General features: G+C 36.2%; 2 protein-coding genes and 1 pseudogene across 2 annotated transcripts; all 3 read right to left on the reverse strand.

Annotated features, from left to right (window-relative positions):
- Positions 1 to 264: 264 nt before the first annotated feature.
- Positions 265 to 1,480, reverse strand: LOC100527009 (putative ATP synthase subunit b'). Its single transcript, NM_001250310.2, has one exon. The coding sequence runs from the start codon at positions 1,343 to 1,345 to the stop codon at positions 698 to 700; it is 648 nt and encodes a 215-aa protein (NP_001237239.1). The 5' UTR covers positions 1,346 to 1,480; the 3' UTR covers positions 265 to 697.
- Positions 1,481 to 1,642: 162 nt separating this feature from the next.
- LOC100781177 (uncharacterized) lies at positions 1,643 to 4,170 on the reverse strand. Its single transcript, XM_006578076.4, has 5 exons — positions 3,830 to 4,170; positions 3,624 to 3,723; positions 3,271 to 3,370; positions 2,953 to 3,041; positions 1,643 to 2,428 (listed from the first exon to the last, which is right to left on the reverse strand). The coding sequence occupies exons 1-5, from the start codon at positions 3,975 to 3,977 to the stop codon at positions 2,101 to 2,103; spliced, it is 765 nt and encodes a 254-aa protein (XP_006578139.1). The 5' UTR covers positions 3,978 to 4,170; the 3' UTR covers positions 1,643 to 2,100.
- A 754-nt stretch (positions 4,171 to 4,924) lies between these two features.
- On the reverse strand, positions 4,925 to 13,985 carry LOC100802227 (UDP-N-acetylglucosamine transporter UGNT1-like; annotated as a pseudogene).

The following is a 13,985-nucleotide window of genomic DNA, read 5'->3' on the forward strand; positions in this document are numbered from 1 at the left end:
TGAAAAGATATAGGGTTTAAGGTGCATTAATTATATTTCACTTGTGTCTCTTTCTTCCCTCCCTCTACTCAAACATGACCATTTCCTGTTAAGAGAATCCAAATCCGTTTGCACAGCTATTACTTAACCTGGCCACTGATGAGAGAATCAGAAAACCAAATGCTTTTGACTGCAGCTCTCATGGATTAAGCGATCCCTTAGGCCACATTGAATCTTCATATTAGTGATGCTTTGTTTGGAAACAATGAAATTAACAAAACGGACTTACACAATACTTCCTAACGAGCCACTTAAAATTTACACATAAATTATACAAGAATCAGAGGTTCTGCAGAATCTGCCGCAGCCTTTCAGAAACACATGTCACATCTTTCATTCCTCGTCACATAATAAATACATCAACACATTCCAAACAAAAAATATAACTCATTATCTCCTGAACCTGTTCATGTTGCCTTGCTCTCAAAAAAATTACTACGTAAATAGCATATAACGAGAAGAGATGCACATAGCTGGGGTGGGGAATTTTCCTACGTTTTCTATATTCTTTAAGAAAAAAAACAATGGGAGCCCAATTCATAACCTGAATCTCTGATTTTACATTGAAAATTATTACGATTACACAATAGACACATCCAAAAGTAGAAACTGATCAATCCTTTGGTGAGGGGATTGAAATGAAAATTACATAGACATATTAAGCAGTGGGAAGAACCTTATTAACAATCTCCTGGCTAAGAGCTGCAATCTGGGAATCAAGGGACTTGATGGTTTCTTCCTTTTGATTCTCCAAGCTAGACAGAGCCTCCTGCAGCTCAGCCTCGACTTTCTTCCTCCCCTCAGCAATCTTCTGCTCCACCTCAGCCTGCGTCTCCTTCTTCATGGTGTTCAGCGCCGCTGCAATCTCCGCTCGAGCAGCCGCCATGACAGCATTGGCCTTCTCCTCCAGCTGCTTCACCTCCTCCGACGTGTCCTTCACGCTGCTCAGCTTCTCCCTGATCGCCGCGTCCCTCTCGTCCATGAATTTCCCAAGTGGGGTGAACCATATCTTGTCCAAGGCAACCATCAGCAGCAGAAACTCCACCATTATTATGGGCAGGGTGAGGTTGAAGTCAAAGAGTGCTGCTTTCTCAAATTCTTCTGCTAGGGAGGGTCTGGCCAAGACCAGTGGTGCTATCCCTCCCAGGAGGGACAGCATCTGGGGCTTTGAAATTGGGAGTTTCAGTTTCAAGGTTGGGGCTTTGGGGAGTGAAATTTGGAGAATGGGGAGTTTTGGTGTGGGGGAACGGGAACTGGTGCAGACTGGAACCAGAGGTTTTGTGGAAGCCATAATCATGTTTGCCATGGTCACCGCTTTTGTGATTAGGATGTGTTTGCGTCTAAGATCAGTCTGAGAGGATTGGATGGAAGAGAAGAAGAGGATTTGAGAGCTAGACTATCTAAATTCTTTGCCACACAAATTGATGAGGTTGTGTGGCAGTGGCTGCCTAATGGAATCTGGAAGTTTGACACTTTACAAACAACTTGGAATGCTCCATTTCTAAATGGATCAGGCCTGGGCCCAGTTGTTGTCTACCCACTAAAACCTCCCCAGGCCCAAATGTATACAAATAAGACAAGACAAGAATGTGGACTGAATATTTTTTTTTTTTTTTTAAAAAAGCGTAGCATTACAATCAAATATTTACAAGCACTAAGTGTACAAGAATATCACGACCAAAATCAAAACTGCAATTGAGTTTAACAAAACTACAATTAAATTGGGTGATAAAAGCGGGGTGGGGAAAGTATCCTCAGTAAACCAACTGAAAAAGCATTCCGTTGCAGGTATGTTGAGACCCAAATTGCAGCAACTATGTAACATAAAAGCATGCCATGGCTGATAGACTTTGCATGATGAACTCAACCACAATTCCCAAGGCATCGTTCTGTGCAGGGACATGAAGAAACTCCAACTACAATATGGTACAAGCCACAGTGTTTCGGTCCAGCAAAGTTATTATTGTCTCTATCTCTAAAGACAATAAAAGAACCAAAAGCACGTACGGTTGAAAAACTCTTTACAGTGTATAAGGACAAGAGGTTAAAATGAAAATTCTATCAATATTCTCTCCATGTGGGTCTCCGAGAGTAATGCTGCCTTCTGCAATAGCGTAAAATTCTTGTAATTTTTCTAAAATTGCTCACTATACATCTAAGCATCATTGAGCAGCAAATCCTGCCCTCAATTCTAGCTCTGCTCACAACTGCCAGCCGGCTGTGTGAGAACAACCCTCCCAAAAAGCCAGGTAAGCTTAGCTTTCCTCCATTTTCTTCTGCATTATTGCAATTCCGGATCTTCGCATTCTCTATGACTATATCATGCAAACCAATGTCGTTGTCATCGTTATGTTCTTTCTGTTGATATCTATTGACTTTTGACGATGACCTGCACCTCCATTTATATCATCCAGGTAGTGTAAGGACTTGTTTGAGAATATTATAGCAACGTGCATGAAATTCAACTAGAGGAAATTCCCAATATTGCCCATTTTGGTGTTTCCACACCCATTCAAAGAAAATCATTAAGTTCTAATAAAATAGTCACGATGGTAATTTTCTACGCTGGTCATATATTTAAGACCTCTCCAGCGCTGTGGTGTCTTTTTATGATTTTTAGTTTTATACATACCTTTAAGAAAACAACACACGATACAAGTACGCAACATCTACTTATGTAAATAGGCATGCAACTGAAAAGGTAAAAGTAAAACAGATTGTGTATTATTTTTTAAGTGAATTTCAAAACATATATAATTAAAAATGAGATAAAAATCATAAAGTAGATACAGCTGATAGAGCTGATTCTCTACAATGCCAGTATAAAGACCAAAGATCATCTAATGCAACAAACATGGTAAACAGAATGCAGGTAACCAGAATATTTGCATGGTTATATTGAAAACTCGGTACCTCCTGTGTTGTTTCAAATTGACAGCTTGTTTCTTGGACTGCTTTCCCTCGAAACTGCAAGTGTCAGATACATGGTGCACGAAATGAAGCTGAAAAGGCCAAAACAAAAATAATTACCATGACTTAAGAGTCATGAGACCAACATTTTATAAGAATGAAACTAGGGCTAAAGTAATAACGAACAAGTTGAGACTTAATATTACTTAGTTTGTACTGTAGCCACATCAAACAAAGTCACACGAATCATATAATCATAATCTGAGTAAATTAAGCACTACAGGGAGATCAAGCTAGCACTTGAATAAATCCGACACAAACCTGGTCACCATCCTCGATGCCAAAATCTCTAATATAATCCGATTCCGAGACTAATTTCTGTCCTTGATAGCTTAAGCAGAATTGTCGCCAGACAAGTGGCCTTCATAAACAAACGAATTATAATTACTAAATAACTCAGGCAGATAGCAGATTATGATAATTAAGTAAATAGAAACTGCAGAATTTTAAAAATAAAGTAAAATAATAATAATAATAATGATAATAATAATAATAAATCACGTTCCCCTGTTATACCTATAATCAAAACCTAGAAGCTTTCCAAAATCAAATTAGAGAAATTACATATTCAGAAACATACGTAACGAAATTTAATTAATTAATAATAAACAGACCATAATATTTTTCCCGGTCCCTTCTGAGGCACGCGACAGAAAACTGCCTCCACCGCTTGCTTAAGTTCTGCAACAGTTGCTGCATTTGCAACTTCAACATCTGCCAACAAAGTCATGCATCGATAAATGCAATATCCAGAAACGTTTCTTGATCACAAAGGAAAAGAAGAAAGAAAGAAAGAAAGAGAAGCAAGTTATAATATTACGGAAGGAAGAGGCATCCAATTTGAGGATGGAGAGGATGAGCGTTTCGGAATGAAACCTATCGTTGAAAAAACTGGTATCTACGTAGTGCATGCTGAGAGATCGCTGAGGGATTTCGTGAGAAACAATCATCAACCTTCTCTCACCCATAACAACGTAGCATCGATTCTCATCAATCAATCCATGGTGAGGATTAAAGGAATAAGAGAAAGAGATTGTTGAAGCGGAACCAAACGCAATGTGTGAATCGAGTTAGGTTTCCGCTGTGGTGGGGGAATGGTACGGGTTTTGCACACGCTGATGACGGTTACGTTACGCTCCGATAAATTTTTTTTTAACCGCCAACTATCTCAACGCCTCTTTCCCTTTCTTCAATATTATTTAGAAAATAATTTTTTTTTTGTTAAAGTAAAAAAAAAAACACATTTCTAATTTCTTAAGTATAAGCACATGCCGTAGAAATATTTATTATTATTATTTTAAAAAAAAACAGGTGGAAAAAATTGAAAATGAAGCAATTAGGTAAAAATCAAATTGACCAAGAACATATTATGACGCAAATTTATTTGTTATGAAAAAAATTATATTATTACAACTATTATTTTAAGTTTATAGTAAGATTATTTATTATTTCAATACAGTACAAGTTAATAAATCTGTCAAAATTTACTGTAATTTATCTTTTAAGGATGGTCGATGAATAAATCAAAATAGTAAAAAGTAACGAGTTTAATTTCTATGTATGGTTATGGTAAATGTTTACGCTCAACCAATAAAAAAATTATAATAGATATAAATTTTAAAGCAATTATAAGTCAATAGATTTAATTTAAATTCATATAAATTATTTCGATCAAAAGGGATTTAACTTTTTAAATATTGCTTCCTAATTGCATTTTAAAATTCCGAAGTTTTTGGTCAATTTCCACGACTAGCCTATTAAATTTTAATTTTTTTTATAATTTCTTAACCTACATTTATGTTGTCAATCGCCCAACAATTGCAGACATTACAGCTACTACGGTAAGCAATTTTTCGTGATTTTTCTTGTAGTTATTATTTTAAGCGTTAATAAAATGAGGAGAAAGGCTAAGAAAGAAGTAAGAACACTCCTCTAAAATGAGATACATGGGGCATAAAATTGAGATGACCAAAGAGCAGTAGCATAAGTTCTATCTGGGTATATATCTGATCCTATAGTAGAACCTCAACCGTTTAGCTTACTCTCCCTTTATCACGTCTTCATACCTCCAAAGAACATAATGAACTGACACATGTAAGGTCCAGAAAGGGATATCTTTATCCTAAAATCGAACCTCAAAAACTGTTGAGTTTACCCTCTCCCTTCCCTTGTCACTCACGTCTTTAACCACCAAAAAGTAAAATGAATAAATACATGGAAACTCTAGAAACTTTCCTCCCCAAGACGGCGAGGGGGGTGCAATGAATTCATCAAATACACTAGGTGAACTCAATGCGAGATTAAAAGCAGGTTGAATATACTTTGCCATGAGATTGTCAAATTCTGACTCAGCAAAATCTCCTAATAAATTAGATTAGCTTGATCACATGTTTGACAGACGGTATGGTCAATTCGGATTCTTCTCCTTGATGAGTAGTGAAGTTCAGATGACCGAACTCATTGAAGCAAATGGTAGTCCCAAATAACCGCAGAAACTGGAGTGAGTTATCTGCCGATGAGCTTATAGTAGGCATATAAACCAGAGCCCACAAAACCCAGAAGTTGTCCTACTACATTCCACTAACCAAAACACAACACATTCTTCTATCAACAGGGAAAATAACCTCAAATGATAAAAGTCAGTAGGGACAAGAGTACTCACAAAATCAAATGGTAGCCCACCAAAAATTATCCAGCCAAAGCCAATAGTAAATAGATCCTAGACATTTAATCAGAATATTTAGAGTCCATGCATAAAAATTAAGCACAACAAACAACCATCAATTATGGCAATGATCTAAAATGAATATAAAAGGGATAGTATATATGAGTTTACATAGGACTCGACTGCAATATGTGGAAGGGATACCTTAATCCAATTAAAATCAACATATTGTGGTAAGTCTTAGACAGGTAGCATTTGGTAAACATATTAGAACAGAAGTTACAAAATGGAACATAACCAATGAGTTCTATTCTAGCTTTGGTGAATTATAAAAATAGAACAAAACAAAATATTGTGTTGAGAAATGGTATATTTTGGTTCTATAAAAAAGGGTGGAACCAAAGATAAAAATAAAATAAAATAAAATATTCTATTTCGTTTATCCACACACATCAAACACTATCTTAGCATTAATTCCTAACTAAAGGTTTCCAATGTCAATCAAAGATCATAATTATGCCTCATCAGAAACAACTAATCTGCACCAAGATACCAAGTTATATTTCCTTTTCCCCAATTTTTCATTCCTTCATGAATCAAATTCGACTGTAACTTTAGACCAGAAACATGATTTCCCAAGAGAATCAACAATTTCGCCTCATTTTTTCTCTTCCAAAAATGTTTACAAGTGAAACTGCTTCTATATTTAAAAGATTTAGCTCTTTTAAAGTGATGAAGGTGCCATTTAGAGAATAAAGTATACTTATAACCTTTGATTAAAAAACGAATAGTTAAGATTTTAACAAATAACGTTATAGATGGGCATGTTTTTATCACGATTTGAACCATTGATTTTTTAATTAACAGTTATAAACTTATAATTACACTTCATCCACTCTAGTGCATCTTCTTAATTTACAAGAGCCAAATTCATATTTAAATACCCCTCTCAATTCAGAGTGTACAGTTTGAAATTGCCTCATCCCCAAATTTACATGTCTGATTAGTTGAATGTACCCCTACCTCTCTCCCCCACCCTCTTAACATGAACCAATGTCCATAAACAAACTAATAGTTATACTTGCTCTCTCTCTCTCTCTCTCCACACCAAATTGTACTAGCTTTCCCTAAATTCCAAGTTTTAATAGGCAACAAGAAGTTTACCAATGCACCCCTGTTTCTACCCCAATATTGGTCAAATTTTGAATTAATAGAAAATATCCACTCTACCCACAGAGACCTTGCAAAAGTCAATGCAGTAATTAGCTATTATGATAACACCATGAAAGAGAAGGCTTGTACATTATCAGTCCCAACCTGGAATAATAGGTGCATCACACATTTAAGACAAAACAACTAGCAAGTGAACAAACCTTCAGATTACCACATTTTGTCTGTGTCAGCTGAATTGAGAGTAGTGTTCAGAAAAATATTGTAATTCAGGAAGAAAGCAAGGATGCAGGAAAAAAGCAAGACAACCTGCACCCCAAAAACACATAAAGATTACAACTTGTCAAAATATCAAAATCAAGAGAAATCTGGGTTTAAAACTTGATGCAGATTGCTATAAGCCATTTGGCAGTTGTTTCTCTATGAACTTAGATAATGGACCTTTAAATTGCTGGAAACATAATGTGCATGAAAAATGTGTATGCAAGTCTGCCCCATTAAAGAAAAATAAATAAAAAATAAAGTGTAAGACAAATATGGAAGCAGTGATGCTTTCCATTATACAAATAAAAAATAAAAATTAAGGGTAAAACCAAAATGAGTCATTCCCATTATAATAATTATAAGATAGATTATAGATAATATAATTTTTAACTAGTGTGAGACAGGATAGACCCTGCAAGATCAACAGATATGCTATGAAAACTGAAAGTTGAAATTTATTTGGATTTTACTTCTAAGAATGACAAAAAATAAAAATCAAATAAAACTAACTGGATTACTAAAAAATAATCATCAACCAAATCTGAACAAAACATTTAGTCTATGTTATATCATGGTATGAAATGCCCCCTACAATTTGGCCCATTTAGACTACGGTCAAAAGGTTAAAATGCGGCAAAATGCCCCAGTAGTTTGTTAACATACTAAAAAAAAACTTCGTACCCCATTGTCCAGAGGCTCTTCGCTATGCGAAGGTATGGGGGAGGGATATTGTACGCAGCCTTACCCTTGCATATGCAAAGAGGCTGTTTCCGGATTCGAACCCATGACCAACAAGTCACCAAGGCACAACTTTACCACTGCACCAGGGCTCGCCCTCTTTGTTAACATACTAACATCCCAAAATTTACATCGATATGTCAACTGAATAGACATGTGGAACATGTGATAGCAAGCAGGCTTGGCCTGTTTTCACTTTTTCCCATGTACTTTATTACATAAGCATATAACCCTCTTTCCATCAAAATGTGGCAGAAAATAGCTCAGGCTGACAAAGTGCAAAAGATGAGATTATATGATTTATTCTAGACAGACTTTTAGAATCCTACTTAACTTTGAAGGATAGGAAGAAAAAGAAATCTTTTGGCAAGTAACTAAGGATCAAAACTGTCAACTAGTAAAAGGAGAAAGCCAAAGCATAACATACAATAAAACTAGGTGAAAGAAGGTAAGGAAAATTGAGTGTCATCTTCAAGTCACCCCGAACTAATGTCCAGAAAAGCAAAAAGGGCCCACATATGACACCTATAACATAATAGAAAAATTCTTTCAAATCACAATTAGATTAAAAAGAAAAACAAGCATGCTTTCTTTTACCAAGAAAAAAAAACAACTGATAGGCCATTTGATACAATCTATCAGCTTACCATTACACCACATAAGGCCAAAGCTATTAAGGCCACTAGTTTTGCCTGAAAAAAGACATAATGCCAAATAAGTAAGAAACTGCACTCCAACTACAATGAAAAAAGGTATAGAATTTCCACTGTGTCGGAATGAGAGAGACAAGGAATACGACCAACACGGGCTATGGTTGCAAGATATATAGCCGTGGTGATGTTTGACAGGAATACAGTGGCATAGCCATAGGCATCAAAGGATAAATCTCGTGCTCCCACAACAAATGCACCGAAGACAATCAAGCTAACACTGATAACAACCTTACAAATTTCAGTTAAATGAAGGAATCAGGGAGATGTTCATTCAAAGAACAATTTGAACTTTAACTTCATTCAGTCATAATGGAAGAAAGGGAGAGAAATAACAAAAAGAACAAAGAACCAGTTTTTTTTTTCTTTTGAGTAAACACTCATTTAGCCATCCAAAGTTCCATGAGTCATCACATCACATTAGTACTCCAAAATTTCTCGCCACCAAATTAATCCACCAAAGATTCTTCCTATCAGTACTTTAGTCCCTCAAAGATCTAAAATGGAGGATAAAAATGAAACAAAAAGAACTTTGAGGGACTAACTTATTGCCCAAAATTTTTGGAAGACTAATGTGATGGTACTCGTAATTTTAGAGGATCAAATTGCAGGTTTACTCTTTTATTTTTTAATAGAATGCACATCAACTTACCCATTTAAAAGAGGATGCAGGAGGAGAGCATTTGGAAATATTTTAAAGGTTTAATTACTCATTTAATCCCTATAATTATGCAAACTTTACCTTTTAATCCTTATACTTAAAAATCGTCCATTTTCGTACTTATGCATATCATTTTTAGTCCTTATACATACCATTTTCTATCCCTTTAGTCCCTACAGTCTAAACTCATAGGGAGTAGAAGGAATTGAAAATAGTATGTATATTAAGGACTAAAAGGGATGATTTTTAAATAAAGGGACTAAAAGGTAAAGTTTGTATAACTATAGAGACCAAATGAGTAATTAAGCCTATTTTAAATTAAATGTTCAATGTACCATATTTACAATGCACATATTAAGTTTGTAAGTACAATAAGTACAGTCAATAAAATAATAAACCATGTGCTAAAATTCTATTTTTATTAAGAGGAATGGGGGTAAAAAAATCATCAAAGTCCTAACCATTTGATTTTAGAGTGTCTAATTCTATGTTATGTTAAGCTATAAGGGGAGGACAGATGAATGGTTTTATTATATTTCTAAGACTATGGAACATTTTCCAGTCTACCTAAATTATACATTTCACATATGTCACCAAAATTTCACACGCAATTAAGTCATCAAAGATTTATTTGAATACAATATGGATCTGTATGTCACATCATGCAATTGAAAGAAAGTAATCTACCTGAAAATGACAGAAGGTGAGTACCTCTGCCCCACCAGCATAATTTCTACAAGCATAGTAAATACCACTGTGGTCCTCCTAAGGGTGGTGTACATAGGAACATTTACTCCACGAACAGACTCCATGGTGACTAGCTTTTGACAGGAAAAAAACAGGAGTGCATGAAAAAATAGAAAGAGAAACTAATAGGGATTGGGGCAAGGGAAGTTGCTCTTACGAACCCTTTAGTCTAAAATGAAGAGATTAAATCACAGTTGAAAATTTGTCCTATAAATAAAGGAAGGGCATACCATGTAAAGTAAATAAGCTCCTGCCAAAGAAAGAGTGTGCTTCAAAGTCCTCAGTGGAACAAATCCATTTGAGTTATCTGCCATAATTACTGATTCGCCTGCTATGAAAGAAATTATCCTCCAGTGCCTCAATACATAAAGAAAACAACATGAACATACCATCTGCAGTGGTAAGAAGTATAGAATAATATATAAAAATGTGAAAAAGATCTAATGGAGATCCAGGATGATTTGATTGGTATTCAAGTTGCAAGGCCAAAGTGGTCAACCAAGGCATAGACACCACACACTTTACTATACATTTTATTTTACATTCTAGGTGTAGAAATTCTGAACAAAAAAAAAAAAAAGGAGTGTTTCAAGGAGTGGTCTAGGTGTAGAAATTCTAAAACTTGGGATAAGTATAAGATAGCTAGAAATGAAACCAAAAAGGCGGTGAGTGAGGCAAGAGCCCAAGCTTTTGACGGACTATACCAAGCTCTAGGAACCAGGGACGGAGAAAGATCTATATATAGGCTTGCTAAGGGTAGAGAGAGGAAGACTAGAGATTTGGATCAAGTAAAGTGTGTTAAGGATGAAGAAAGCAAAGTCTTAGTGCATGAAAAAGATATCAAGGAAAGGTGGAAGACGTATTTCCACAACTTATTTAATGATGGATATGGATATGACTCTAGCAGTCTAGACACAAGAGAAGAGGACCGGAACTATAAGTACTATCGTCGGATTCAGAAATAGGAAGTAAAGGAAGCGTTGAAAAGAATGAGTAATGGTAAGGCGGTGGGGCTAGACCACATACCTATTGAAGTGTGGAAAACTCTTGGAGATAGAGGTCTTGAGTGGCTCACCGAACTCTTTAACGAAATTATGAGGTCAAAACGCATGCCGGAGGAATGGAGGAGAAGCACGTTAGTGCCAATCTATAAGAACAATGGGGATATACAAAATTGTGCAAATTATAGGGGAATCAAGCTCATGAGTCATACCATGAAATTACGGGAAAGAGTGATCGAACGGAGATTAAGAAAGGAGACTCAAGTTACTGAGAATCAATTTGGTTTCATGCCGGGAAGGTCGACCATGGAAGCGATTTATTTATTACGGCGGGTGATGGAGCAATATCGCATGGCCCAACAAGACTTGCACTTGATTTTTATTGACTTGGAGAAAGCGTATGATAGAGTGCCTAGAGAGATTTTGTGGAAAGCTCTAGAGAAGAAAGGGGTTAGGGTTGCATATATTCGAGCTATCCAAGATATGTATGATAGGGTATCGACTAGTGTTAGGACACAGGGTGGAGAGTCAGACGATTTTCCCATCACAATTGGTTTACATCAAGGGTCAACCCTTAGCCCCTACCTTTTTACCTTAATTCTGGATGTCCTCACGGAACAAATCCAAGAGATAGCGCCGAGATGCATGCTTTTTGCAGATGACATAGTCCTCCTTGGAGAGTCGAGGGAGGAGTTGAATGAGAGGTTGGAAACTTGGAGACGAGCTCTAGAAACACATGGCTTTCGCCTAAGCAGAAGCAAATCGGAGTATATGGAATGTAAGTTCAACAAAAGAAGGAGGGTTTCTAACTCAGAGGTGAAAATAGGAGACCATATTATCCCTCAAGTCATACGGTTTAAATATCTTGGGTCTGTAATACAGGATGATGGGGAAATTGAAGGGGATGTGAATCATCGCATTCAAGCAGGATGGATGAAATGGAGAAAAGCATCGGGGGTGTTATGTGATGCAAAGGTACCGATCAAGCTAAAGGGAAAGTTTTATCGGACTGCGGTAAGACCGGCGATTTTGTACGGAACAGAATGTTGGGCGGTCAAGAGCCAACATGAGAATAAAGTAGGTGTAGCGGAGATGAGGATGTTGCGGTGGATGTGTGGTAAGACTCGACAGGATAAAATTAGAAACGAAGCTATTAGAGAGAGGGTTGGAGTAGCGCCTATTGTAGAGAAGATGGTGGAAAATAGACTTAGGTGGTTTGGGCATGTAGAGAGAAGACCGGTAGACTCTGTAGTGAGGAGAGTAGACCAGATGGAGAGAAGACAAACAATTCGAGGCAGAGGAAGACCCAAAAAGACTATAAGAGAGGTTATCAAAAAGGATCTCAAAATTAATGGTTTGGATAGAAGTATGGTACTTGATAGAACATTATGGCGGAAGTTGATCCATGTAGCTGACCCCACCTAGTGGGATAAGGCGTTGTTGTTGTTGTTGTTGTTGATATCATTACTTTCTATCACAAATGTATGAAATATAACTTTTGCATTGTTGCTTTAACTAATTTGGATAATCCCTAATAATTGAGTATTTGAGTTTGAAGAACTTCAACTCTTACAGGGATTCTGTTTGATTGTAAGAACACCTAAGTTTCAGTTGAGAAAGATGCTCAAGAGCATTGGAAGAGTAAAACAGGAGGAAGATAAGGCGCAGTAGCAGACTGGGAAAGAGAGGGACAGAGAATCAGAAAAAGAAAAAAGATTGCAAGTTTACTGTAGGCACTATCAATTTATAGATATAACCTTTACTGTAATCCTCAAAAGGTATGTTTGGTAGTTGGGTTTCGTGGGGAAGGGAGGACATTTTCCATTTCTAACAAATTTTTGTAAATTTGATCAAATTTTAAAACTATGCATTTTCAATGTAAAAAAGTTTGCATGGTCTACCGATCAGAAATCATTGTCGAAATGACTTTTAAGATTATTATAATAAAACTCAACAAACTTATCATATGTGATGATTTGTAATTGGGTGACAGTATAAAAATCTTTTACAATCAATGCGTATATTATTTACTCATAAACTTGAGAGTTTGATTTTCGTGCCCTCAGTGTAAACTTTTATATTGTAAATCAATCAGAAATAATCTTAGACATGACTTTTAAAATAATTATTAAAAAAGTCAACATGTTTATCTTACATAACAATCTATGATTGGATTACTGCATGGCAATCTATGATTGGATTTAAGTGTATGTCAATATGTGATTGGATGACGGTGTAAAAACCTTTACACTGTCCATGCATTCTAATTAAGTACTAAATTTGTCCTCTCTTCCCTTTCCCCCCTAAAGATCCACTACCAAACATACCGTAAACTAAAGCCACAACAGTCATCATTTTGGTCTTCCAAAGAATCTCGACATCAATTCTATCCCTTGAAAGATATTTATCATTCGCATTCTTGCTTTTAAGAATGGCGAAGAACAAAGTTATTTCGGTTTACAATTTTGAGTAAGTAGTGCCTGAAATTCTTACTACAACAAAGTAGTGGCACGTGTAGGCTTGTCTCGTTTGAACCATGTGAGTAACATGAAAAGACCTATTTGAATGCCAAATAAATTTGGAGAGATCATTGACTACGTCAAACATATCATGAGCATAATGGCGTATTGCTCAGACAGGAGAACTATAACTTTCACCGAAATAATAATAATAAAAATGAAAATGTGGATGAACCTGAAGAAGCGTGATGACACCTGCAGATGGGAAGTGAAAAGACGAAAGAGCACTACAAGACAAAAAAAAAACAGATTAACAAGTGATTTATGAAAGCCTAAACACGCGCAGTGAATGAGAGAGTTTCAACAATTAGTTTAATTGGAGAATTAAAATAAAATGAAGCAAAAATTGGAGTGGAACCTGCACATGACATGTAAGAGATGGCAGTATAAATCCTTCGTGTTTGGAAGGTCTTGTTATTGTCGGCTTTCAAAAGCCACTCTCGGTCTTCGTCGTTAGGAGGATCCGATACCGGAAGCATCAGATTCTCCGACGAATACGAC

Source organism: Glycine max, chromosome 4 (genome assembly GCF_000004515.6).
Source record: "Glycine max cultivar Williams 82 chromosome 4, Glycine_max_v4.0, whole genome shotgun sequence".
Classification (NCBI taxonomy): Eukaryota; Viridiplantae; Streptophyta; class Magnoliopsida; order Fabales; family Fabaceae; genus Glycine; species Glycine max.

Bases quoted from the DNA above. Each gene is read 5' to 3' on its own strand.
- LOC100781177 (XM_006578076.4), bottom strand. From the start codon at position 3,977: ATGGGTGAGAGAAGGTTGATGATTGTTTCTCACGAAATCCCTCAGCGA. The intron at 3,371-3,623 runs GTCTGTTTATTA...TTGTTTATGAAG, and splicing joins GGACCGGGAAAAATATTATG to GCCACTTGTCTGGCGACAAT. The intron at 2,429-2,952 runs GTACCGAGTTTT...ATGGAGGTGCAG, and splicing joins AATTTGAAACAACACAGGAG to GTCATCGTCAAAAGTCAATA.
- LOC100527009 (NM_001250310.2), bottom strand. From the start codon at position 1,345: ATGGCAAACATGATTATGGCTTCCACAAAACCTCTGGTTCCAGTCTGC.